General features: G+C 37.2%; 1 protein-coding gene across 3 annotated transcripts in view; it reads left to right on the forward strand.

Moving 5' to 3' along the window:
- Positions 1-25,093, forward strand: part of LOC121316344 (S1 RNA-binding domain-containing protein 1-like) — a 106,493-nt gene that overhangs the window by 65,173 nt on the left and 16,227 nt on the right. For all 3 annotated transcript variants that reach the window (XM_041251407.1, XM_041251408.1, XM_041251409.1), the window contains 2 exons: positions 332-414; positions 23,427-23,533. In XM_041251407.1, the coding sequence (XP_041107341.1) occupies positions 332-414; positions 23,427-23,533 (190 nt within the window). The remainder of the gene's footprint in view (positions 1-331; positions 415-23,426; positions 23,534-25,093) is intronic.

Genomic DNA, 25,093 nt, shown 5'->3' on the forward strand with positions numbered 1-25,093 from the left:
TTTATTTTAAAAGAAAATTTATATTAAATAATATAGTAACATTAAAATTGTAATATAATGTATAAATATATAAATAAATACTTAGTATTAATTTACAATATTAGTAAATTTTTAATATATTATAAAATATTTTAATAAAATTAATATTTATATATAAACACTATAAACTTCTTAATTATAAATAAAAAAAAATTATAATAAAATTAATATAATAAATAAAATTAAAAACTTATTTTATCTTTATATTTTATAAATTAAAATAATATACCTGTACATGAATGCCAGTAGACAATATCATGCTGCCACTGAGGAGTCTGCTTTTTGTTTTCAGTTTCCATTGGACGTCGAGTACAAGACCCATTAGCTGAGCTGGTGAAAATTGACCCAAAACACATTGGAATAGGAACCTACCAGGTAGGAGTGTCCATTTAATCAGGTGATCTACCACTTAGCAGTAACCTTGTGCATGAGCACATCGCCAACAAGCTAGTTGTGTCTCAATAAACTGGCACGGAGACGAGGGAGAGGCCAAACAGTATTTCCAGTAGTTGCGTTTTTACACTGAACGAGTTTTTCAAATGGCGGCAGCCTGATTTACAGTCTATTAATAACCTTCACATCTCTCCTGAAATCTGATCTTCACGCCTGTGTTCTTTTCACATCCTTCCAGCACTAGGCTACAGTGCTTTGTGGACGACCCGGTCTTTTATTATAGATGACACCATCCTTTTGTTTGAATGACACTTATGCATTTTATACTGACCTTTATTTGCATGAGGTTAATGCAAACTGACTGTATCCACTGCAGCTTGTTGGTTTGCAATTGCCTTGCAAGTCGTAGATCAGACATAATTATTTCTGTCTGTGTAGACAAATGCTAATGACTGCTGATCAAAACGATGCTGTCAGTCTGGCTCTAAAATCTGCATGATATCCATATGTTCCCCAAGAGGGAACCAAGCAGCACTGTGTGAGTTCTCTAAATTTACTTATAAGCTCTGCATCTCTGGAGACTGGTTTTTGGTGTGGATAAACCTATTGTGTAACTGCCATGTTTCTAAACGCGGAAGTTCAGATGAAGCACTAAGGAAACGTGTCCCTCCCATAGCAGTAAGCTGAGATTGTTTTCTGCCTTGCGTGCTGCATACAGTAACCCTTTACAGAACAGCAAGGGAATAGAAAAAAGCAGTGGGCTGACCTTTCCCAGGCTGCTGCTGCTGTTTCTGCTTTGCTTGAGTCAGAGTCTGGGGCAGCCATGAGCTGGGGGAGCATCTCTATTGCAGGAGGGATGGAGGGATGCAGGGCTCCAGTGCTGTTCAGCAATTTCACTTGTGCCCGATAAGGGTAGAACAATGGGGGTGTCCTGGATGTGGCCTCTCACTGCAGCTTTCACTTCCAGCTTGTTTAAAAAAGGTCTATCATCACTTTATTAAATTACAGGCTTTAAACTTGTGTGCAGATAACGTGTGCTGATTCCTCTTACTCAGATTACTAGCTCCCCCCCCCCCCCCCCCCCCCCACACACACACACACACACACACACACACTTGTTACATGTACACTGTAGGTATGGAAATAAGACTCCTATTGCATAGCACCCATTCCAGTTTTTAATACAAGCTTGATTAGCCACAGTGTAGTTGTTAACGGAAAAACAAAGAATTTACAGATTCTGTTTCTAGACAATGCATGTGTTTTATTCACAAACATTAGTCTACGTGACTTAGTTCCTGGTAGGTTTTTTTTGCGTTGTTTTTTGAAGGTAAGGATGTTTTTTTTGTTGGTAATCCTGTTTATAAATCCTGTCTTTGAACAGTCACTACGCCAGTTGATTCTGTATGAGCTGAAAGAATACACCTCAGACCGATTTAAAGTATATTTAATTCAGTGAGTTTCCTGTGGCTATGTACACTCCTTGCTCATGTCAAATCCCTGCACCCTAATGGCAGTTGTAATAAGTGTATTTAATTTAAAGAAAAATAAAAAATACATTTAAAATCTTATATCGAGGGTAAGCTCAAAAAAGGTGGTCAATCCACCTTGTGTCCCTAAGGAGCAGGTAAGAAAAGATTAACATTTCTTTACAAATATATGCATGTGGCACACTGCTTCTGAGGCTGCAATAGCAAACTTATGAGCATTATTACAATTACTTATTATTAAAAGTCACTGAAAAGATAATGCAGCCCTTTTCAGGCTTGGGTCAGCAGGTTACCAAAACTTCAGTGTGTAATATTGATTCTACTTTCCATTACATACCATGAATTATATGAAATTAAATAAATTGCTACTCCAAACAGAAACGAAATAGACCCTAATCCAGTGTTACGTTGTTTGCTTTTTCAACTGTAAGTCATAAGTGATTAATTTTCCTCGCAATATTAATTCAATTACCATTCCCAGTAGCATCATATGTTGACACAGGGTTAGGCATAGTTTAATATTTTTCTACAGAATGCCGGCTTCAACTTTAGAAGACCTCAAGTCAAAATAAATTTAGATTTACTTGTTGAGTTCTAGTTTGTTTCTTTTGTGAGAGAGGGAGAAATTATTATTCTTTTTTTCTGTGCTATGTAATACCAATAAAAAAAGTCCCTCACAGCTTTAGTTTTTTGTTCTACAAATGTATGTTTTTCTGAAAAAATGTTTTGCAAACTTTCCCTCTGATTTAACCACCTCTTGTTAAAATTGTTAAAAAAAAAAAAAAAAAAAAAAAAAAAAACTGACCAGAATAAGCAATGTATATATATTGGTTTGTGGTGTTCAGACCATTCTGGTGTAGACGTCAGTTTTTACAGTTAAAAAGCCAGAGATTTGTTCTTTTTCTATCCACAACCATACAGAATCCAGAGAAACACTAAGGTCGTTCTTCCCACTGAGAGTTCTTCTCTGTGGTGTAGATGCAGATGCCAGCACATTTAATACAGTTAGCACGGTACCGAGGGCATCGTTGTTGTAATTAAAAAAACTTTTTTTTGTTTTGTTTTTTTTAACTGAAAACCACAGTGTGAGTTTGAAGCAGCATCTTTGTCAGCTGCTGCCCACGTATAGTAAAAGTGCTGTCTGAAGGGACGTCGTGCCAAGGGTCTAGCAAGCAGAGAATGCTTCAAGGTAAGCGCTCAGCTCTAAGGAGGCCACCGAGGAGTGTGAGTAGTGATTGACGTGCATTCTGGAGAAGCAGTTCAGTGTGCGGCCGAGCTGAAGCCTGGCCTCCTGTATAGACAAAGCGAATACCAGTCCCCCCAGTACAGGGGCTATTTCTTCAGGAAGTCGAACTCAAACCAGATGTTTTGCCTAGACCTAGAAGTCTAGCTTCTGCCAAGCTTCTCGTGAGAGGTCAGAGTTCTGGGCTCTGGGCCCTGCTAGAATTCTTTCATAAATTGCTGTTGGGTGAGGTTTTAATCCTAATGGAAAGAATAATGTGCTAGTAAAATCCACAGTTATTAAAAACACAGTGTTCTTATTGTGGATTCCAAATGGCTACAGATGTCTTCCCCATAAACAGGGAATGCAGATGAATGTACTAAATAATGGCTTTGGACATTAAGACATAGTATACAAGTATCTAGGAACAGCTGTTTACTCTTTCAAATTCCAAACCCTCTAACACAAAGGTAATATAATCTAGTGGGGGGGATTTATGTATTTATTTACTTATTTATTTTATTTCAGGTGATAACAGGTCTTCTTGGTTCTGAAATATCAGAGTCAAATTTGTTACTATGACACACATGACTTTGCTTTCCTTAAATCGTTTAGTTTACTGAAAAATGTGAGCTAAGATAATTAGAATGTAGTGTTTGGTGTATATTTATTTATTTTTCATTATTGAATAAATGGCCACAACTGGTTGTCAGCTGCAGTAAAACGAAAGTGTCCCACTTATGAATCATTCACATCATTGTTTTTTGTACTGTACACAGGCAAGGTCCTACAGTGAAGTGGCTTCTTTCTGTACACGGCTCATGTTTCTCTTAAAGACTTTGTTATATCAGACAAGCCCTACCAAGAACAGCGCTTACCTCATTGGTGTGGTGATATATAAGTTAAAACACAGTGGCTAGGCAAAAAAGAAAGTACGATTAGAAAATCTGCATTGCATGCAAATCAGTGTAGGTACATGACGTGTCATGTGATTTACTAGCCTGTAGAAGTTGTGTGTGCAACTATTCAGCAACAATCCTGGGAAAGCAGAATGATCTCACTGACTTCACAAGGAGAATGATTATGGGTGCCCATAGCTGCCATGATCAATGGGTTCTCCAAGGTGATTCTGGAAAGGCATCGTTTGAACAGGTCTCACCTGTTTCTCTTCAAACAGTGCCAAGAGCTGCGTGGTCCTAGTGACTAATATGACCATACTGTATGTAATGATTTGTGTGTATCTGTCTCCAAGGGTTCAGTAGCACGTCAGCAGTTTTTTTAGAAGCTCATAAATGAGATCATCTGCAGTGTATTATCAGTGCCAGCTAATATAAGTAGATTATGCTGCTAACTGTGAGTGACACACACGCAGGATTTCCAAAAGAACAAAGACTTCATAATGCCCGTTTTAGCTGTTAGACCTTCCCTTGAAAACGAAACATAAACGAGAGTGTGGCCTGGTACTGTACAACGCGACCCGTAATACCCACATACACAATTGCAGATTGTGCACAGTAAACTGTTTTGATGATACTTTAATTAACCTCACAAAAATGTTTAGATTCAAATTTTAACCTAAACTTGCTCGGACAACAAAGTAAATCAACGTTATCTGATTCATTGCGCTTCTTTGTAAGCCTTGAAACACAAACTACCAAGAGACGATGGTTCTAAATGTCATCCTGCAGCTCCCTTACTAAGGTTTTTTAAATCTGATAAAAACACGTTGAAAGAGGCTCGCGATATTGCAGTTTAGCTCCGCCAGGCTGTGAAGAGGGACAGCTACTCAAGGGTTGATAACTTACCGATTTGTATATTAAGGAAATGGCTCTTTGCTCCTTGACTGGGTTCTCTGTTCTTATCTCCCTCCATCTGATTCCCATAGCCTAATCCTATCATATTGCAGCGTAATACCGCCCAGCAGACTTTGTTAATAAGTAAAAGCCTCTGGAGAAGATCGGGGTTGCGCGGCACAATAATGGATACTTGAGATCTTACTTAAGTGGCGGTTAGGAAATAAAATGGATTCCAGGTCTAATTCATCTAGCTACAAGCAAAATAAGGGATACTGGGGACTATTATTTTCCCAGCTGCAGTGAAAGATCCAAGCTCTTTAAGCATGCCCAGTGTTTATTACTTTAAACATCATGTATTGCCTTTGTATTTTCAAAATGCATTGCCTATTTTTTGTATTAATATCATTAATTAATAAGCATTTTACAAACCTGCAGCTTGAGGTCTTGTTGCAGTGTGGGTGCAGCTGTATCATTCATATATCTATATATCTATATATCTATCTATCTATCTATCTATATATATATATATATATATATATATATATATATATATATATATATATATACGACAAATATATAATATATAATAGAATAAATATATCCTGAGGGGGTTTAATAGACATATCCCTTTATCTATATATATATATATATATATCCCTTTTTATACATCTTTATCTATGATTAAAGAGACTCCCCCAAATTCACAGACTCTGTATTAGGGAAAGGAGATGGTTTAAGTACCCCAAAACAGTGGCAGATCTGAAGACTGCATCATTCAGACAATACAATACTATGCTTAGAATGGTCAGAAGACCAATACCCCGGGCAGTAGAACCAAAAAAAATAAAATAAAATTGACACGGTCACCTTGGGAGCGCTTATACCCTAATAAGCCCTCTCAGCTTGGGCACTGAAAAAGTGAAACTTTGCATGGAAATTTGATATGAAACTCTGCTGTACATGTGGTGCATCAGATTGACACCTGTGTTTATATCCTTGACATGGGGGTGGGGTGATAACTTTACTCACATACAGTACCGTGTTACTACAGTAACATCAACAATAACATTATACCTGACATTGAGCTGTGTTGCATTGTGTGTCATTCCTTTCCGCTCTCCTGTGGAGTGCTTTCCCCTTCATACAAGTATATATATATATATATATATATATATATATATATATATATATATATAGGGGTCTACATAAATCGCGATTTCGCGGAAATCATGAAATCGAGAGGTCACCGCGAAGTTCACCTCTTTTAGGGGCCAATGCATACAGAATAAGTACGGAGAGGAAAAAAAAAATTAACCTTGTTTAAATGAACTACTGCACAATGCAAGCGATGCAAACTACGTATCTTCCTTCTGTAGATAGCCTTTTTTTATAACTTTGGCGTCCTGTGTGCATTGCATTTAAGCAAAAAACAAACAAACAAAAAACATCCACAAATATTTACAAAAAAAAAATTCCAAAGCCGTTAGCATTGTGATGTATGAAGGGGAAAGCACTCCACAGGAGAGCGGAAAGGAATGACAGACAATGCAACACAGCTCAATGTTAGGTATAATGTTATTGTTGATGTTACTGTATTAACACGGTACTGTATGTGAGTAAAGATATCACCCCACCCCCCATTTCAAGGATACTGGTTTACTATTCAAATGACAACAAAGTTTTAATCGGCCTATCGGTGCGTCTGTACTGGCTTTTCTGTGACCTGTACTGTGCAGTAGGGGGTGGGACAAAGTCAGTGATGCATCGTTTTGATTTAGGTTGCTAAAATCTAGTTTTCAGCATTGGAGGCAAAACGCCAGCAATGGACGACAAAGCAAAAAAAGCAAAGTGTATTTCCTTGGTTGATCGTGTCAAGATATTTCCCAAAGAAACTGTAAGTGCAGATGGAGGTAATTGTTTTGAGAGAATTCGATTGATCGCTATTTAGCTTCAGAATCACACATTAAACAAAAGGCTACTAAAGAGGCTGCTGATCAGATTGTAAAGTAAACAGCTTTCAGAAACCAAACTGGAAAGTCAGCGCAGAGAAAGCGTTCCTGCTGGCAGGTTAAAAATCAGTGCTACAACGATCTATCACAGCCACCTCACTTCAACCTGCTGCTTACTTTTCTGCACTTGAAATTTTAGAACCAAATAGCCACGTTTTCTTTGTTTTGACACGGTACTAATAAAATAAATTATTGGATGGGACAAATAACATTGCAACGAACATGCTGCATGTATTGTCTTTATTAAAGTATGCCAGATACCCTTAGGTAAATGAGTTTTGGGGCTGTTTCTAATCGATTTCCAGATCTGTATAACTTGGCAAAGCTTTGCCTTACACTGCCAACCAATTCAGTGGATGCAGAACATGCAGTCTCAATGTATGGGCAAGTCAACTGCAGGGGGATGTTGCATGCTTGTCTTTAGAAAATGAGAGCACTCTGTTTTAGTAAGGAAGCAAGTACCACTATTTTTAGGCTTTATAGTGTCCTGCAATGCTGTCTATTTAGGGTTATTTAACGTTTAAACAGGTCCGCAAAGTCCTAATTTTATTCCACAACCTACCCGTGAAAAATACGTAAGTTTACCGCGATTTAAGTAGACCCCTATGTATACACAGTGACATCACGATGTGCCAGTTGCCAGTCTGGAAGCCACTATAACATTTAAATATTCTGCAGCAATGCATACTAGTTTGCCAGTGCACATGTGCAATCTTGTTTTAGTTTCCTTCATTAATACAAAGACAGGCAGGGAGGAACTTGTGTTCCAGTTCCTCTCTTTCTATACAAGTTGTGATGAGTAAGCAGGAACCCGTACCTGTCTGTATCTATGCACATGAGCACACACACACGCCAGTGTCAAGTCTTTATATATACTGCATCTGGACAACCTGTTGTCCAGTTGGGATGAAACATGGTAAGGACATTCTTAGGTTCTTGAGAGCCTCTTTAGTACATGGAGAGCCTTGTTGTTCCTTCTGTATGTTACGTTTTGTGCCTGTAATTATTGTGGTAATACAATAGTGCTGCTATTTTAAGATGCAGTATGTTGTATTTACAGAAATCACGGAGATGTATGTTACTGGCATGCAGTACTAGTTTTACTGGTATGTTTACATATACCCTAGCACCTCCTGGTGGATGAATACACTAAAATGACGTCTCCTGCCTGAGTGCATGTGTTTATACATGTTTGTAGTTTGTTGCAGTCGTTCTTTACTTCAGTCAACTTCATATCCCTTGACCACCTAAACAAGCATTCCAGTAGGTGACTGATAGAATTAACAGCTTCCAGGTTCCAAAGCTTTTTGACAAACCCTCAAGCAGCGTACAGTGCAAACATATTACACTAAACAGGAAAGAGCAGGTATCAAACTCCATGACCACAAACACAGTCAATCTTGAATTCACTGCACGGTTGGCAATACATTCCCATCAATATTTATCTTCATAATGACAGCCACCTTGGATCCATGAAACAAAAAAAAGCTGTGTTTTTGACTGACAAACTCCTAAGACTACATATTTCTTATGGTTATTTGTATATCCGTTAACCCTTAGCTCCCTGGGGCTTCCATTGTCTATTTTTTAAGTTTTTTTTATACACAAGACTGCAATATTTTTTTATAGATTACTGTGAAACAAGTGTAGCATATTTTACAATGACAAATTACAGATAGCATTTGTTTTTTTATCGTTCTATAATAATTGTTGAAACTCTATCTGTAAACCATTGAGTTTTGTTGAAGGACAGACGATCTTGATTTCTGTCTGCAAACAAAATTGCTTTCCCTTTATGTTGTAATGCGTGTTTGTAGACGTGCAGTTCACCCTCAGCCAGACCACAGTTCCCTTGCTGCCATCGTATCTTGTTATATCATTCAACCCCATGGCAAATGGTTCTTTCAAGGTATGATTTGCAAATTTTGTCAGGTGTTTTTTGGGTTTCAAAGTTGGCAAAACGGATGTTTTAGAGTAAAGAGATCCCATCCCCAACATCTTTTGTGTTTCCACTTCCACTGGAATGTGTTTTTCAAACTGGCAGCTGGTTTAATATCTGCAGGAGTTCCCTTTTTTTTTCTTTTTTTTTTTTTAAACCGTCCAGCCCTGATTGACATCTCGAAATGGCAGCTTTTCATAAAAACTGTTTTTTTTCATAAAAGCTGTTAACCTGCAGAGGTTGGTCATGGAATGGAGACAGACTGACTTTGTTCTGCTGCTGGGGCCCTTCCAACTTAAACAGGGCCCTGCACCTGAATTTAATCGCGCTACTCTTTCCTGAAGGAGACGGCATATTTTTACACCGCTGGCTCTGATATATTTCCAAACTTAGCCTGGGTAAAATTTGCTCTGAGATCTTTTCTCATTTGGTTGCGATTTGCTTTGATTGGTTTTCAGTGTTTTGTCTTTCTCCTGCTATTCTGAATCAGCGTGTCATGCTTCAGCTGTCAGTCTCTGTAATAATGTTTGCTATGTGCCTTTTTGTGGCAAAAGTAAAGTGTCAAGTGCTAGCAAATATGTTCGTTATTTAATTATAGATAAGATTGGAAATTCTATATATAGATATAGATATATAGATGTATATATTATAAATGTTTTTAAAATGCCGATCCAGAATAAAATTTAGGACTTCGCGACCTGTATATATATATATATATATATATATATATAAAAATTTGTATGTGTGTGTCTTTGAAACTACCCAGGGTCGACAAGATTCTAAACAGGGGGATCGGGATAAATAAACTGATCAAGTAAAAGCTTCACGTTTTTGAATGGGTCATTAAGTTTGATTACAAAAGGAATTACCGCTGGCATGAAAGTATTCCCAAGAAGAGCACCAAGCCATTTCCTTTGACATTTCTTTCCTTCTCTTGGTTGGCTTAGGGTTTAAGATCCATATGTGATTAAATACAATCTGTAGTTTACCTGTTAGGTTAAAATTAAGAGGATGAGCTTTGTAGTGTCTCTCCGTGTATTTAATTTCCTTAACAGTGTTTAACATGCAAGATTTAGACTGAGATTTATACAACCGTTCATGTTTATTTGATTGTGCTTCTATGTACCTTTTTATAGAAACAGAAATATCAGTTTACTAATGTTCTGTAATATGTTTTATATACAGTACATACTTTTGAAGAGTTTTTATTTGTTCCTCTTGCAAGGGTCTTCTACTCTGTCTCCCCTACTGGCCACTACCCCAGTAATAACTGCACTCGAATAAATACGGAGCTTATATATATATATATATATATATATATAAAAATGATTTTTTCTTTCTTTTTTTATCATTACCATTTTAATCATTACCATCATACGTGTACAATAAATAATGAATGAATGAATACCCTAGTTTTTTAACCCCATATTAATACCCCAGGGGTGATTTATAGGCCAACTTATTAACGTTACTACTTACAAAAATATATAGTTTAGAGGTGGTATTAACCCTTTTTAAATGTTTCCAATAATACAAGTGCATACTAAAGCACACTAAAGCATAGTGAAGTATTGCATAGCCAAGAAAAGTGTGGCGAAGCCTATTAAAAACATGGCAAACTATGCTAAATACATAGTTTAACCGTGGTAAAAAAAAAAAAAAACAGGGAAAACTGCAAAGTTACCGTGCAGAGATTTACTGTGTTAAACTTATTTTTATAAGGGAAGATCCTTGTATCTGAGAGCATTCTCGCTCTTAATATCTCTCCTAATCTTGTATTGTGAAGGACTCGCATGTAGTGTTCACCAGGTCTCCTGCTTTAGAGTATAATGCCTGGGTAATTAACATAGGTATTTGTTCTCTATCTGTACAGGTAGGTGGCTGCAGATTTACTGGCAGCCCTCTATTCAAGTCACAATTTCTCCTAACACTTTTCAAATAATACCACATGCAGTTAATTTAACTGTCCCTGGCTTATATGTGTAGCTTTTATCCCAGTAGGAATACTGCAAAATAAAGAATTGTAATACTGGTACTAAAAACAAACTGCCCAGTAGGGGGAACTATGTGGCAACAAAGACTCCATGTCTGTAGGATACCATAAGTGAAGAGTGAGTTCATAGCAGGCACATGTGATGGAGTTAAATGCTTTTCTTTTTTTTTTTGTTATCATGTTTAAGTGCATTTAAAAATGAGCAAAGTGATTAATAGGGTTATTAATAAACCAATCTTCTCAAAAGGTGTGATCTTTTTTTTTTTTTTGTTAATAAATGTTTTCTTTTGTCAAAAAGCCACATGGAGGGTAGGTTTTATTAAATATAAGGTGCCAGTAAATTACCTTCCTGCCTCCAGTGAAGCGACAGGGCCTTGCAGGATTTTAAAAATATTGCAGGATTGATTGATAGGTAGTTTTAATGAGCAGGCATTCCTGCATTCAATTTGAACTTGCCCAAAGGGGACAGTTTCAGGTGTCATCCTTATCTTCCTTAAAAACAGAAATATGTTTGTATGATCCTCTAATGAAGTTTCAACGTGATGTCAGTCTTTTAGTTATCATATCAGGTTTCCATGCTGTAATTCTATCTGTAATTATTATTTTTATTTCTTTACATTTCGGATACAAGGTTAAGATTTTCTTTTTGACAGTGTGAATTGAATTGATATAAGCAAGGCTGTTTTTTATTAATTTTATTTTGTGTGAAATTACTGATATATACCAAGAAAATATCTGACTTTACATTCGGTAGGTACAAATTGGCTAATTTCTACAGTCAGCGAAGGTTAAAAGGTATCCAGCTGTGTCAATATTACCGAGAAAACTAAGACATTGAATTGTTTTGAATTTTCACAATAATTTTTATTTATTTATTTTTATTATAAAACACAACATTTTACATTTAAAAACATGTTTTGAAATGACTCGCTATGGCAGCTGTACACAGTGTTTGGCATGAATAACTTCACTATTGCAGAAATGTAGATAACAAGAATGAAATTACAGAGTCTCACACCACATATTTCAGAATTATGGAAAAAGTCACTTTGAGCCTGTAGGCATGACATGCAGATACACATTTTTCAGAAAGTTATGAAAAAATGTTTTCCAGGAGGGCCTGGGTTTGTTTCATATTGGCAAGTGTTCAATTCAATATACTTTAATATAGGTGTATCTTTTGAAGGACAGTCATGTCTTAAGTAAACTACAGTCAGAAGACTGAGTACTGTGGCTTTTCCTCCAGGTGCAATCTAACTGGTTTTCTTCACCCAAAAATGTATACGGTACACAGGATTCTACCAGCAACATATTCTTGCATGTCCATTTCATGCAGATTTGAGGTAGGCTGGTGCAGCCCTGTTTTATTATGGAAGCTAGGAAAGTTTCTACCTGGACTCATGAGTTTTGGTCACAGAAGGCTGATGACATAAAGTAGGCTTATCCTGTGAGTGTGCAGGTGAGTGCAGCACAGCACACTGCACTCTTCAAAAACAAAATGTTTACCACCGTGGTAAAGGAGGAGTGGCAGGAACTTGGATTAGCTCAGATTTGATGTGAAGATGCTCACTGTTCATCTTTTATCTATCTGCAGTTTTCTCTGTAGAATCAGTGTTAAAGCCAGGTTGTCCAGCCAAGTTTCTATTATGATGCTGCAGAAAAAAGCTGTGGACAAGCACCAGATGATCCTTTTCTATTACGGACATTTGTAAACTGTAAATTGACATGAAAGTATCCAGAAATTTAAAAGTTTAAAACCAGCAGAAGCTAAAACACTCGTCATGCTCAGTGATTTTGCACTTTGTTTTTTATCATGTACCATATTCACCATGCTTTACCATTCTTAACCAAGTGTTTTAAACCCTATTTTATTAGTTTGCTTACTTGTGCTTTACCTTGCCCTCACTATGCTTTTACTCTGCCTTGCTACACTTTCCTATGCTTTTACCATGGTACTTGTGTAGTGCAGTGAACTTTTATACAGACAGTGCTGAGACCCAGAAGAAAACACCAGAGTCATATGCAAGGTCATTTCCACTGTGCAGCATTAGGAAGTGCAGCTTTGGACTCTGAAAAGTTACCCTTCTATTAGAATTGTGCCCCATTTAAACCTCCAGTTTGTCTCTTCAAATTGTAAAATGTGTTAATTTCTTTTTTTTTATAGACATCAAACCAGCGTGTAATATCCCACTTAATGTACAATCATAGGAAATGAACAAATGATTTGGGATTATTGGAGAAAGCGATAGGATTACCTGTTGAATCTAATTATCAGCGTGTGTTCTCCCTATGGGGATACCATATCCATCCACTACTCTTTCCTGTCATCACATTGCTTAGCTTTTAATAGCATTCACAAACAAACATAAGCAAACACAAAGTGCTTTCAAGCCCTGTTGTTTATTTAAAACAAAGATTTAAATAATTGTGCAGAATTGTTGTTGCTAAAAACATTTAAAAAAAAAATACAAATATAGTAGTAGTAATAATATTGATTCCCCTTTTCTGAAGTTTGTACTCGTTCCCCTCTTGGTAGCGGTAACACAGTGGGTATTTGTGCTATGCTGCCTTCGAATTTAGACAAACAGTGGTACTGTTGCACATGGTATTCTGTTATTTCAAATGCTTCCTGTTCTTCTGTCAAGCTTCAGTCTTTCACGGGTCACTCAACACATGCTAACCCTGATGACTTCTCTGGTCTGTCACATGTCAATCAAGGCGAGATGGACGTTCTCTGGTGACCAGAGAAAATAGGCTTTCTTTATTTGAGGCCTGCTGTGCTTTGAGTAAGAGAACTTTATTCCATTCACTTTGGTTCCTTTTCCCCTAACCTCAGTGTGCCCTCCAGCGCGAGGGAAAGATGGAAACAGATAAAACGAAAGCGAACCCGGCACAGCAGCTGTAATTAGCTAGGATGTAAGTAACTCTGGAATTGCTGCTTCCAGGCATTAAAGACGTCAGCACTTTTATTGTGGTCAGAAATTAGAAAAGTTATAAACCGTTTTGATTAAGCTGTCCTATGACCTGTGTGTGTTGCTTGTATTGGGCATGTTGAGATTGCTTGTGGATATGTTTGTGAAGATCTTTCTGTAACCATGGATATATTCCAATGACTGCACTACTTGAAATCTTCCCATGCAACAGGATCTAAAGACACCAAAATAAACTGGATTTTTTTTTTTTTTTTTTTTACACACAGAAATGTCTTATCTGTTTTTAGTAAAAAGGAAAGCTTTAGCTTCCAGGGATCACTGTAGAGTGAAACCACGATAAGCCAAGTAGAAAAAAGTAACTACTATATGGTGAAGGTAAATAACTCATAAAAGGACTGGTAAAATTAATTTTTATCTTGCAAACAAAGTAATGCATTATCTGTTTATATTAATCCTTAAGTTTTACTGCTTGCATAAAAACTTGAATCTTGATTCATTAAATTATGTAATTTCCCATTAAACGCAATGTGGGGGAATGGCTGTTAAGAAAACATTTTGGCTATTTTTTTTTTTTAGATTATTGCTATGCAAAATGATTCTTATGCAGCTTGAGACAACCATAGCGGGGATATATCTCTATCTATCTACTGCTGATTTACCAATGCAATCTATTGGAAAGATCTTTTACAAGCCTTTTTGAAACAGTTGTTATTAGTTACACTGCTTGGGTAATTTGATGGTCATTAGTTTACAAGAGCAGTTTATTCAGGGTTGATCGTGTTACTGAGTAAACTTGGGGAGGTGCTTATGATTTCAGGGATCATTTTAGTTTAAGCCTGTAATCCAAACCTCCACAACCACACAGACACTTCTACAGTAGCCATGTGCCTGCATTGCATGTGTCAGACTTCACATTCAAGCTGCAGTCAATGGGTGCAGGAACCTTTTAGGTGATATGCATCTGGATTGTGGAATTCCCTGACTGGATAAATTAGCTAATATATTTCGCCATGAAGAATACATTGATATGAGACACGAAATAATACCAAAGCAGTAAACGGTAATGGAAACCGCTGTGTACTGTATTGTTCAATTACTGCCTATTGGATTCAGGTGAAGCATTGTCACAGCTATGTCTATCATACCCTACACCTTAGGACAGCACGCCAACAGAGAGATGCACTTAAAACCACCCTCCTTCACATGTGCTTGGTGCATTCTTTTTGTCATTGGCATCACTTATATACTGTAGGCATCTGCTCACAAGATTCAGTTTTCAATAGACTCTTCTTTTACAGCCTGTTCTTTACGATGACTGTTCATTTTGTTGTGACAGTATTGGCAGTTGGCCTTTTTTTATTGACGTGGTGGAATGTTTTTATTCCAAGCTTTGATGGATTTCTTCCAAGGAATTTCAGATGGAAGGATTTGAATCTGTTTTACTTTTTTATGACATTCAAACCCTAAAAAGCAGTTGTAAATATGTTTGTTTTGATGTGAAGTCAAGTGTGCTCTGCATTTACTTTTTTTTATAAACTATTTTTGAGTTTCAGTATACTACTCCCCTTACTGTCGAGTACCTGAAGCAGAGCTATCTGCTTGGAAGCACTTTCTTCATCCTGTATGATCAGTGGTGGATCTTAAGTACCACCACTACGGGCATTCTTATGCAGGGATTTGTTTTTCACAGCTTTGGTACAGTATGCAAAGGGAACTAACTAACTTAATGATCATAATAGTGGTGGCTTTTAGATTTGCCACTGTAAGCAGTGGAATAGAAATGTTTCCCCACATACAATAGCATGAAAACTTTCAACAAAACTATTTCCAGTGTCATAGTAGCCTATCTGGTGCCTCATTTGCAGAAGCTAAAACCAACGTCCATAAACAGCACAGAGGAAGAAACTGAACTACATTATCCCTGTAGTTAACAGAAAAGTATAATCTTTGATTTGATGAAGATATCTAAAGGTCTCGGAAATGTGAAATAAATTAGGTATAGATTTTATACCACAGACAGATGTCTCTTTTAAAGGCGTGGCTGCCGTTGGCCCTGAATAAACAAACAAGTAAAAAGTTACTTTTCATATTAAAGGCCAATTTCCCCTGTTTTAAATCTTTTGCCCATCAAAGCAGAGTATTAAAAGCTGTTAATACTTCTGCATCTGTCTGGAGAGGAGGGGCTAGAGCAGCTGCAGGTGTCTTTATCTTGGATTTAAGGACACACAATGCTACAAACAGCACAATACAAGCATATAATACAGTTATCCGTGTTTCAAGAGCTCTCTATTTCCTAAAGCTCTCCACACACCGGCTGAGATGCAATTTGTCCTGCAATAAAATGGTATGCTGTGACACTACCTTTCACGCCAGAGGCAACTGTCCTGTGATTGTATCATCAGCTAGAAAAAAATCACACGTATGATAGTCCTGTTATACAGCTAATACAAATGTAGAATACATAATAGCTTTCTAGAATACTTATTGTTAGTAGCTTATTGATCCCAGAATCTCATCAAGCAGCTTCTTGAAGGATCCCAGGGTGTCAGCTTCAACAACATTACTGGGGAGTTGGTGCCAGACCCTCACAATTCTCTGTGTAAAAAAGTGCCTCCTGTTTTCTGTTCTGAATGCCCATTTATCAAATCTCCATTTGTGATCCCTGGTCCTTGTTTCTTTTTTCAGGTCGTCAGTTGGGTCGACATTATCAATACCTAGAATTTTGAATGCTTCAATCAGATTGCTGTGTAGTCATCTATGTTCAAGACTGAATAGATTTGGTTCATTTAGCATTTGTGCATATGACTTGCCCTTTAAACCCAGAATAATTCTGGTCACTGTTCTTTGCACTCTTTCTAGAGCAGCAATATCCTTTTTGTAGCAAGGTGACCAGAACTGAACACACTATTCTAGATGAAGCCTTACTAATGCATTGTAAAGTTTTAACATTACTTACCTTGATTTAAATTCAACACTTTTCACAATATATCAGTCAACAAAAACTCCTAGGTCTTTTTCATAGATTCCTTCTTCAATTTCAGTATCTCCCATGTGATATTTATAATGCACATTTTTATTACCTACATGTAGTACCTTACACTTTTTTTTCTATTAAATGTCATTTGCCATGTGTCTGCCCAGTTCTGAATGCTGTCTAAATCATTTTGAATGACCTTTGCTGCTGCAACAGTGTTTGTCTCTCCTCCTGTTTTTGTGTCATCTGCAAATGTAACAAGTTTGCTTAATATAGCAGAATCTAAGTAATTAATGTAGATTTGGAAGAGCAGAGGACCTAAATACTGATCCCTGTGGTACTCCACTAATTACCTTGCTCCATTTTGAGGTTTCTCCTTTAATCAGTACTTTCTGTTTTCTACATGTTTTCTTCCGCCATTGTTTACTGAAGATGCGTAAGGGAAGCTGTTCCTCATTGGTCAGTTCCCTAGCTGTCGCATGACAAAATTGCAGAAATAGACCAGTCCTATTTTTTTCATGGCTTCAGTGTCGCTCATTGCATCACAAGCAGTGTGAACGGCTCATGTCAAAAGTACATGTTTTATTTGTTTTTTTGTTGTTGTCTTCCGGTGTGTAGAGACCTTTAGTCTTTCTTATAATTTCTTAAGGCCAGTGAGGCTTTGAAATCAAAACATTAAGAACCAGACTTGCTTTGTATAATATTAGGACTCTCCCTACATCCCATAATCCCTATTGTGTCCCTATTGTGTTCTTTGACATTGCAGACTGGTTTACTGGTTCTCTGAACAGCTGATCTGTTTAAATTGTCGTTGAATCTAGGTATTGCATACAGCATATTGTAATGCTGAAAATCTCTTCTAATTTATAGAGGTCAAGTATGTAAAAATAAGCAGTTTAAAATATGATCTCCTTTTTTACTGAAATAAAAGCATGACTATCAGTTTGAACACATTTATAGAAATCTGGTATTGATATATTAGATTAATAGTTTTTATTATATATAGTTTTATAATAGTTTTAATTAATACTTTGGCCAGCTGATCCTTGGCGTCCTTTTGGAAGCGTTTGTGTGTCTGTCTGCAGTACCTGACAGCCGGATTTAAATGGGCCTGTTGGATTTTTGTGATTTTTTTATTTATTTTTTTTCCATATGCATTGCTACGCAATGAAAGTGAGTTTAAAAAACAGAAAAAAAATGTACTCGAGTGGTCTGTTTGCATGTTAGTCAGAAAATGTTAAAAATATATATATAAAATTAAGTTTTTAAACAAGAATATGAGTTTCAAATTCTTCATGAATAAACAGCGCTTTTGTTTTTGTTTTTTTGCATTTCTTTAATTGGAATTTGTCTCTAACAACGTAGTATATGGGTGTCCAATCCCGGTCCTGGAGGGCCATTCCACTCCAGGGTTAACAGGGAAATGAAGTATGTCAGGGTCTGGATGGAGCTGTAATTGGGTTAATTAAACCAATTTAGAACAGGTTTGGGACAAAGACCAACTCTGACAACCCCTGGCTTAGTATTGAGGTGGAAAGCTGCAGAGCTGTAACAAGCAAAAAAAGCTTCTGCATGCAAAAGGAATTCCAGATCTTCAGAGGCAGTGCTGTGTAGAATCATCAACATATGCCAGATCTGCAACATGCTCTGGGAAACTGTGACCTGATGCTGCTGTAGGTATGCAGGCAAGTATCTCATGTGGGTGAGATTAGTCCTGACCAGCAAAGATTTACTGGTGAACTAGGAGCCTTCTGAGAGAAATATCTGCTATGAGCCAATAGTAAACCATACATACTGAATTAACAAGTGTCTGCATTTGTGCAATATAAGTATTTAGCAGTAATTATATGCATAATTGATAAAGATGTGTTTGAGCTCACTGAAATTGTGTTGTAGATTTTTTTATATTTAAGGTTCATATATACAGTCAAACCTCTTAAACACACACAGATAGAAAGATGTAGAAACGTATGCATGTAGGTCTCTTTGTAGAAACCGAAGTGATTGATAATGCTAACTCTGCTTGAGGCTGTTCTTCAATAATACTTTATTGTTGTCTCTCTTTATTATATATATATATATATAATATAATATTATAAATAATATAATAATATATATCTATATATATTATATATATATATATATATATATTATATTTGAAGAATATGAAAAATAATAAAAATTATTCAAAGCCATGTACGGTGCATATCGCAACAAAGAAACCGCATTGTAAAAACCTCACAAATCTTCAAAAGGAGAGATTTGAAATTGTTCCTTTTATCAGGCATCACAGGCACAAACTTGTGCTCTAAACACGTCGAATTAAAAGGGATTTTCCACAATCAGGCAGTGGTTGAAAACTTGAACTTTTAAACCTTTTTCTTTGCCAGAGGCAGTGCCATCAGCATTATTGGCATTAAAATAAGTGTTGTAATATTGCAATCACTTTAATAATAAAAGGGTCAGGGAAAAGTCAGTCACTCAGACAGAGTGAGTCATTTTATCCTAGATAAGAAAACTAAACATCTTGCAATGGTTACTATTATAAGATTTGTCTAAAATAATCCAAAAACAAAATCCTTCGATATCTGACTGTAATGTGCTGGACCTCATTCTCTTCATACAATTTTTCAGAAGTTCAAGCCTTCTTAAGGGTGTAATGTAAGTGTGGCATTTGGCGTGTGCATGTCGGTGTGCTTTTGCTTGAACTTGGGAGTGGTCTGTTTCATAGTCATGTGCTGTGGAGGTAAAACATCTCACTGATATCTGTAGCACAACATGCTTACCATACAGTGGACTGAAACGGGTGAAATTAACTGTTTCACTGACACAATTTTTTTTTTTCACTTTTTTTCACATAGCCATTAACTTCAGATTTACAAACCCTTGAGATGTGTAGAAAGGTGAAGTAATACTTATAATAGTTTTGCTCTTGTGTGAATTGCTGAATAGGGACCACAGTGTGTAATATCTTGGACCTTCTGTTAGACCTGTTGTTTCTTTAGCAGAAGGTCTTTCCTTTCCTTTTCCTAATATAAGCCACTCCAGTAATTTCTGTAACTGCAATACCAATTCAATTGAAATTTCCATGACTGACCCAAGGTCCTTACTAAGTGGAATGCTTCTTTTTAATAACTTATTTAATTATTTTTTATTATTTAATTATTTGTGTTTATTTTTGCTCCCAATAGTCATTGCCTGTCACACTCCGCCATTTATATTTAGGTAGATCCTGAAAAGGCAGGTCTTTTTTCAATGTCTTCAATTCCACTAAAGGCAAGATGACTTGACAAATATAAGGGCATGTTGACTCTTCCAACCAGATTAGACACCTTGCTTGTGTGTGACTTGTGATTGAAGATGCATGCTAACACAGTCTAACAGAGACACATTCTAGTACTTGAACGGTACATTAAAGGAAACTTCTGCATATGTCACACAGTGTATTTGTTGATTATAGGCATCACCCTGCTGCCAAGCAGCTTACTGGTAGATAAACATGCAAATGTATTTAAGGTGTTAGGGAATTAGTGCTTCAGTAGGTGTGGGATAGCTGGGTACGTTTTTCTTTTGGCACCTCTACTGCTGGTGGCAAAATTATATTGTGTGTATGTGTTACTATCAAGGGCCTTTTTGGGTAATACCGATTCTGGCTTTGGAGGATGTTGTTTGGCTCCCCCCTAAAAGTTTTGCTTCGAATTCCATTTTAAAAAATTGAGAAACAACCGACAATCAGAAACACTCTCTCTGTGTAGCTACAGTATAACAGCTATTGATTGGCATCTATTGCATTCCGTCATAACTTTACATGTGTTGGTTGTCCATAGTGTGAAATTATTACATGTGTTGGTTGCTCATAGTGTAAAATAGTTTCCCTTTCAAGTACGAAATGTAACCATTAGCGAATGAGTATTTACCTCCTAAAGACCCGAAACCTGAATAAGAGATAACAAAGCTGCTCAGCTGAACCTGTGACACAGCCAAGCCTGAGGATATAAAGCACTTTCAAGAACTGACTTGACACAGCCTATTCAGATCTATTCAGATCAAGGCTGCTATAGCTCTAGATTGCTGCTATAGATTATTTTATTCTCGTTTTGGCTTCGGCCAAAATTACGAAATGGTTTGTATAATTAAAGTAATTGTTATTACTGTATTTTGTTCAGAGAAATATTTATTTTCTCATTCTGTTTTTCTGTTGCTACAGAGACTAAGCTCAGGCCTGTCTTCGGTTGGTTGTTTGCAATCTCTACCACAGCATCTTGATGCCATTTTGGTGACAGCTTTTGCATCACCATTACGAGGGCTGTCAGTTTATTCTAACAAGCAGGCTTCCTTCAGTCTCGTGTGAGTACTGACTGAGTGGCTTTGCTAGTAGCTTGCACAGGTGGGCATCCCTGTTCAGTGCCACCCACGGTAACTGCAAACTGGTGGACCCATACCATACTGTACCGAGGTCACGGACCTGCTCCCTTTCCCGACCCGCTACCAAACAGGGACCGAGGTTATCGCACCGCTACCGCACTGGTTCCGTACTGTACCGACCCAGGTGCTAAAGTCACCGAACCATCCCAGTCCACAGAAGGTGAGACAGGGCAGTCCATCTTTGATGACAAGTCTACCACCTCTCCCGTGTCGTCCCCAGTGCACCCCGATTTTCTTTTTAGGGTCACCCAGCTACAGCTCCTACTGTTTCCAGATCTGTGGACACACTATATTGGGTCATGATGTGGAGAAGCTGGGCCTGAAGAGGCTTCAATTGCAGCATTGGTATAGGCGCCTAATTTAGTGCTCCTGTCCATGGATGCTATCTGTCTCAACAAACAGTGCCGGGTCTTGGGTGTGACGTGCGCCGCACTGGCATTCCCAGTAAGGGTAAAAATGGGGCGTCTTTCAGACGTGGTGCCTGTAGTTCTCACAAGTGTTTTGCATGTTATAGCAAGCATGTATTTTCATCGTATTCAGCAGTGTCCTCTGGCTGCAAAGCACTTCAGTCATTAAGGGAAGCTGCTGGTTGGTTACTGACAGGAAACAAAGCCTTGAAGGCATGGGGCAATTTCACTCTCCAGGTGAAGTGACTTGGGAAGTGCAAAGCTACACGAAAGAAAGGCATTCAGACATTAATTGGCAGATTGGCAATTAGGTAGAATCGGCATTATCAGAAGTCTGTGGTGTTCCACGTGGCTTCATTCTAGGTCCCTTGTTGTTTTCATTATATATGCTACCTTTCTAATGTTGAATTCAGACAAAACAGAGGTTATGCTAGTGGGATCACAGAACCAACTCAAAGGAAATGTGGGGTTACATGAGCTTGACCCTTACAGTCTCTCATCAAAACTTAAACTAGAAATTAAGAGTTTGGGGGTCATCTTTGATCCTGAGCCATCATTGAAGACTCATATTAGGAAAATTACAAAAGCATCTTTTTACCATTTGAGAAATATAGCCAAATAGACGAGATGCCGAGAGACTAATGCATGCCTTTGTTTCATCTAGAATTGATTATTGTAATGCATTTTTTTCTGGTGTCCCAAAATGTTGGTATCCTGCTTGCAGCTTGTTCAGAATACTGTCGCTAGAATTCTGACTAAAACCAGGAAAAGTGAACATATTACCCCAGTTTTGGCCTCTTTACACTGGCTCCCTGTGCAGTATAGAATTGATTTAAAGATTTTGCTGTAACCTTACAAGGCCCTGAATGGATTAGCACCCAGTTATTTGCAGGAGTTAGTGACCCCGTATCTTCCAAACTGCACTCTGAGATCACAGGATGCAGGGCTGCTGGTTATTCCCGGGGCCAGCAAAAGCAGCACGGGAGGAGGGAGGGCTTTTTCTTGTAGAGCTCCTAAATTATGGGATGCTCTGCCTTCATTCATCAGGGATGCTGGGATGGTTACAGTTTTCAAGTCAAGACTAAAAATGCACTTTTATAAAATGGCTTTCTTATCTTAGTGGGTTTTAATGTAACTTTAAAATTAATGCTTTTGTGTTAAGTCTATACTGTTATTTAAATATGTTATTTAAATGGTCTGACTGTGGCAGCTTTCTGTGACATGCTATACAATTGTATTGTGGTTTGTTCTTTTTTTCTGCTGTGTACTGTACAGTGCTTTGCGATACTTTTGTATAAAAAGCGCTATATAAATGCAATAAATTAATTAACCTAGTAGAATGTTACCAGTATGGCACTAATATATAAGAAAAGGGTAATGTAGTTACACAAAATTGGGACTAATTAATAAAAAGTAAAAATGAATTATCAACCCTCCTGAAGTCCATCCAGCTAAAGAAGGATTTTCAGTCCGAAAATCCTGGTGTAATAGATTTATTTATTTATTTATTCAGTTATTCACATTTTTTGTGCATCTACATTACCTTTTTGCTATAACACCTTTCTTCCAAAACTGCACAGTTGAGACTTGCATAGCAAATGTAAATGGATGTGGATGACAATAAGATTAATGGAATTGTACACTTTACTAGCTACATTGTAATGCATGTACTATTACACGAAAATAAATAAAAAAGTAATGTAAGCTTCTCAAATGTGACTGTGGCCTCTCAGTAAAATGATTCAGAATATAGTAATGATATGTGTGTGTGTGTATATATATATATAAGTGTATTTTATCTTTCAGCATGACGTGTCGCAGCCCTTGCTGAAAGCGGCTCTGGCCAGTGTGGTTGAAGAATGTGTCAGCTTTGTTGGAGTGGATATTAACATCTGCTCTGAAACCTTGATGAGGTAGGCTGAATACTTTCCACTGGCAGTAATTACATGGCACAGGATCACACAGTCTCTGTTTAGTCTGCCATCCAGCTTCTACTCAGCTAGTGCAAATGGGTCTTGTGTTACATTGCCAGTGACATGAGAATGACATGTTCAGACAGTGTTTCACCTGTACAGAAGGATGTGGTGCTGCTAAATAAGAGCTATGCTGCATTTAGATTGATGACACATACTGTAGGGTTCCTTTGGAAAAATAATCAAATTAGAAAAACAAAGTGAACTACCATTACGTGAGTTAATAAAGTGGACTTGTTTATTTTTATTTTTTTTATTAAAAACCCAGTGCTTGGGGTCTTGGGAGGGACGGGGGATGGCTTTCATTCATGCTAATTGGCATAGTTTAGTACATGTTCAGCTTATAATTAGTTAGATTGCATGACATCTGTTTGTCTTTATCTTTAAAAGAGCTAGTTCTTTGAGACCCAAGGCCTTATTTTGAATTGAGTGCAATGGCCATTGCAGATTCTCACTAAGGAATAAAAGGTTTTTGATGCACAAAACTCAAGAAGCAACTTACTGTAGTTGCTAATCCCTTTTGAATTTAGCATGCTTCACTGGACTTAGTCGGTGCTTGGCTTGCTATAGGGTTAACTGAGCTGCCTGCAGTTTTACAGCTAATGTGGGGATCAGATACTGGGGTCTGGGTTTCAATTGCAGCCTATCCTCAGACTCTGTATTTAAATGCCTTAACATGTTACTGTAGAGTTTAAAACAGTGCATTGCTTTTCATAAATGTCTGTTTTGTTTTACGTATTCCTGCAATATCATATTCAAGATTATATAAACCAGATTTCATTATATACTACCTTTCTATTGTTGAAGTCAGACAAAACAGAGGTTATGCTAGTGGGATCACAGAACCTACTAAAAGGAAATGTGGGATTACATGAGCTTGACCCTTGCAGTCTCTCAAATACAAAATTAAACTAGAAATTAAGAGTTTGAGGGTCTTTTGATCCTGATCTATCATTGGAGACTCATGTTAGGGAAGTTACTAAAGTATCTTTTTACCATTTGAGAAATATATCCAAACAAATTTCCGTATCTGATGCCGAGAGACTAATGCATGCCTTTGTTTCATCTACAGTTGATTATTGTAAATGGGCATTGTGCACTACAGCCTGATGAATGAGCATAGAAAGCCAAGCAGCTTCTCTGTATCTTTTTATCTAGTTGTTTTTGCCCATATCTCTGGTCCTAAATCAGTATTGAATAGCTTTTGTTTTACATCGGTTATGCATCGGGACTTCCACTCTAAATGTCTTCTGAATTCACAAGGGGGTGGGTATTGGGACTGAGGATCTATATTGCGATACATATTGGAATTCAACACCAAATGATACTGATGTTGATTTTTTGCTTCCAAAATAAATCTGCATATGTAAACTGTGCTTTTTGTCATTAGAATATAGTATTACAAATTAAACTCTCATATGAAATGCCCAGTAACTCATTTTTGTTGTGCATTTGCTCCCAATTTGAAAAATACAAAAAATGTGCTGCTCTGAAAGCTAT

This window comes from Polyodon spathula, chromosome 5 (genome assembly GCF_017654505.1).
Source record: "Polyodon spathula isolate WHYD16114869_AA chromosome 5, ASM1765450v1, whole genome shotgun sequence".
NCBI classification, from domain to species: domain Eukaryota; kingdom Metazoa; phylum Chordata; class Actinopteri; order Acipenseriformes; family Polyodontidae; genus Polyodon; species Polyodon spathula.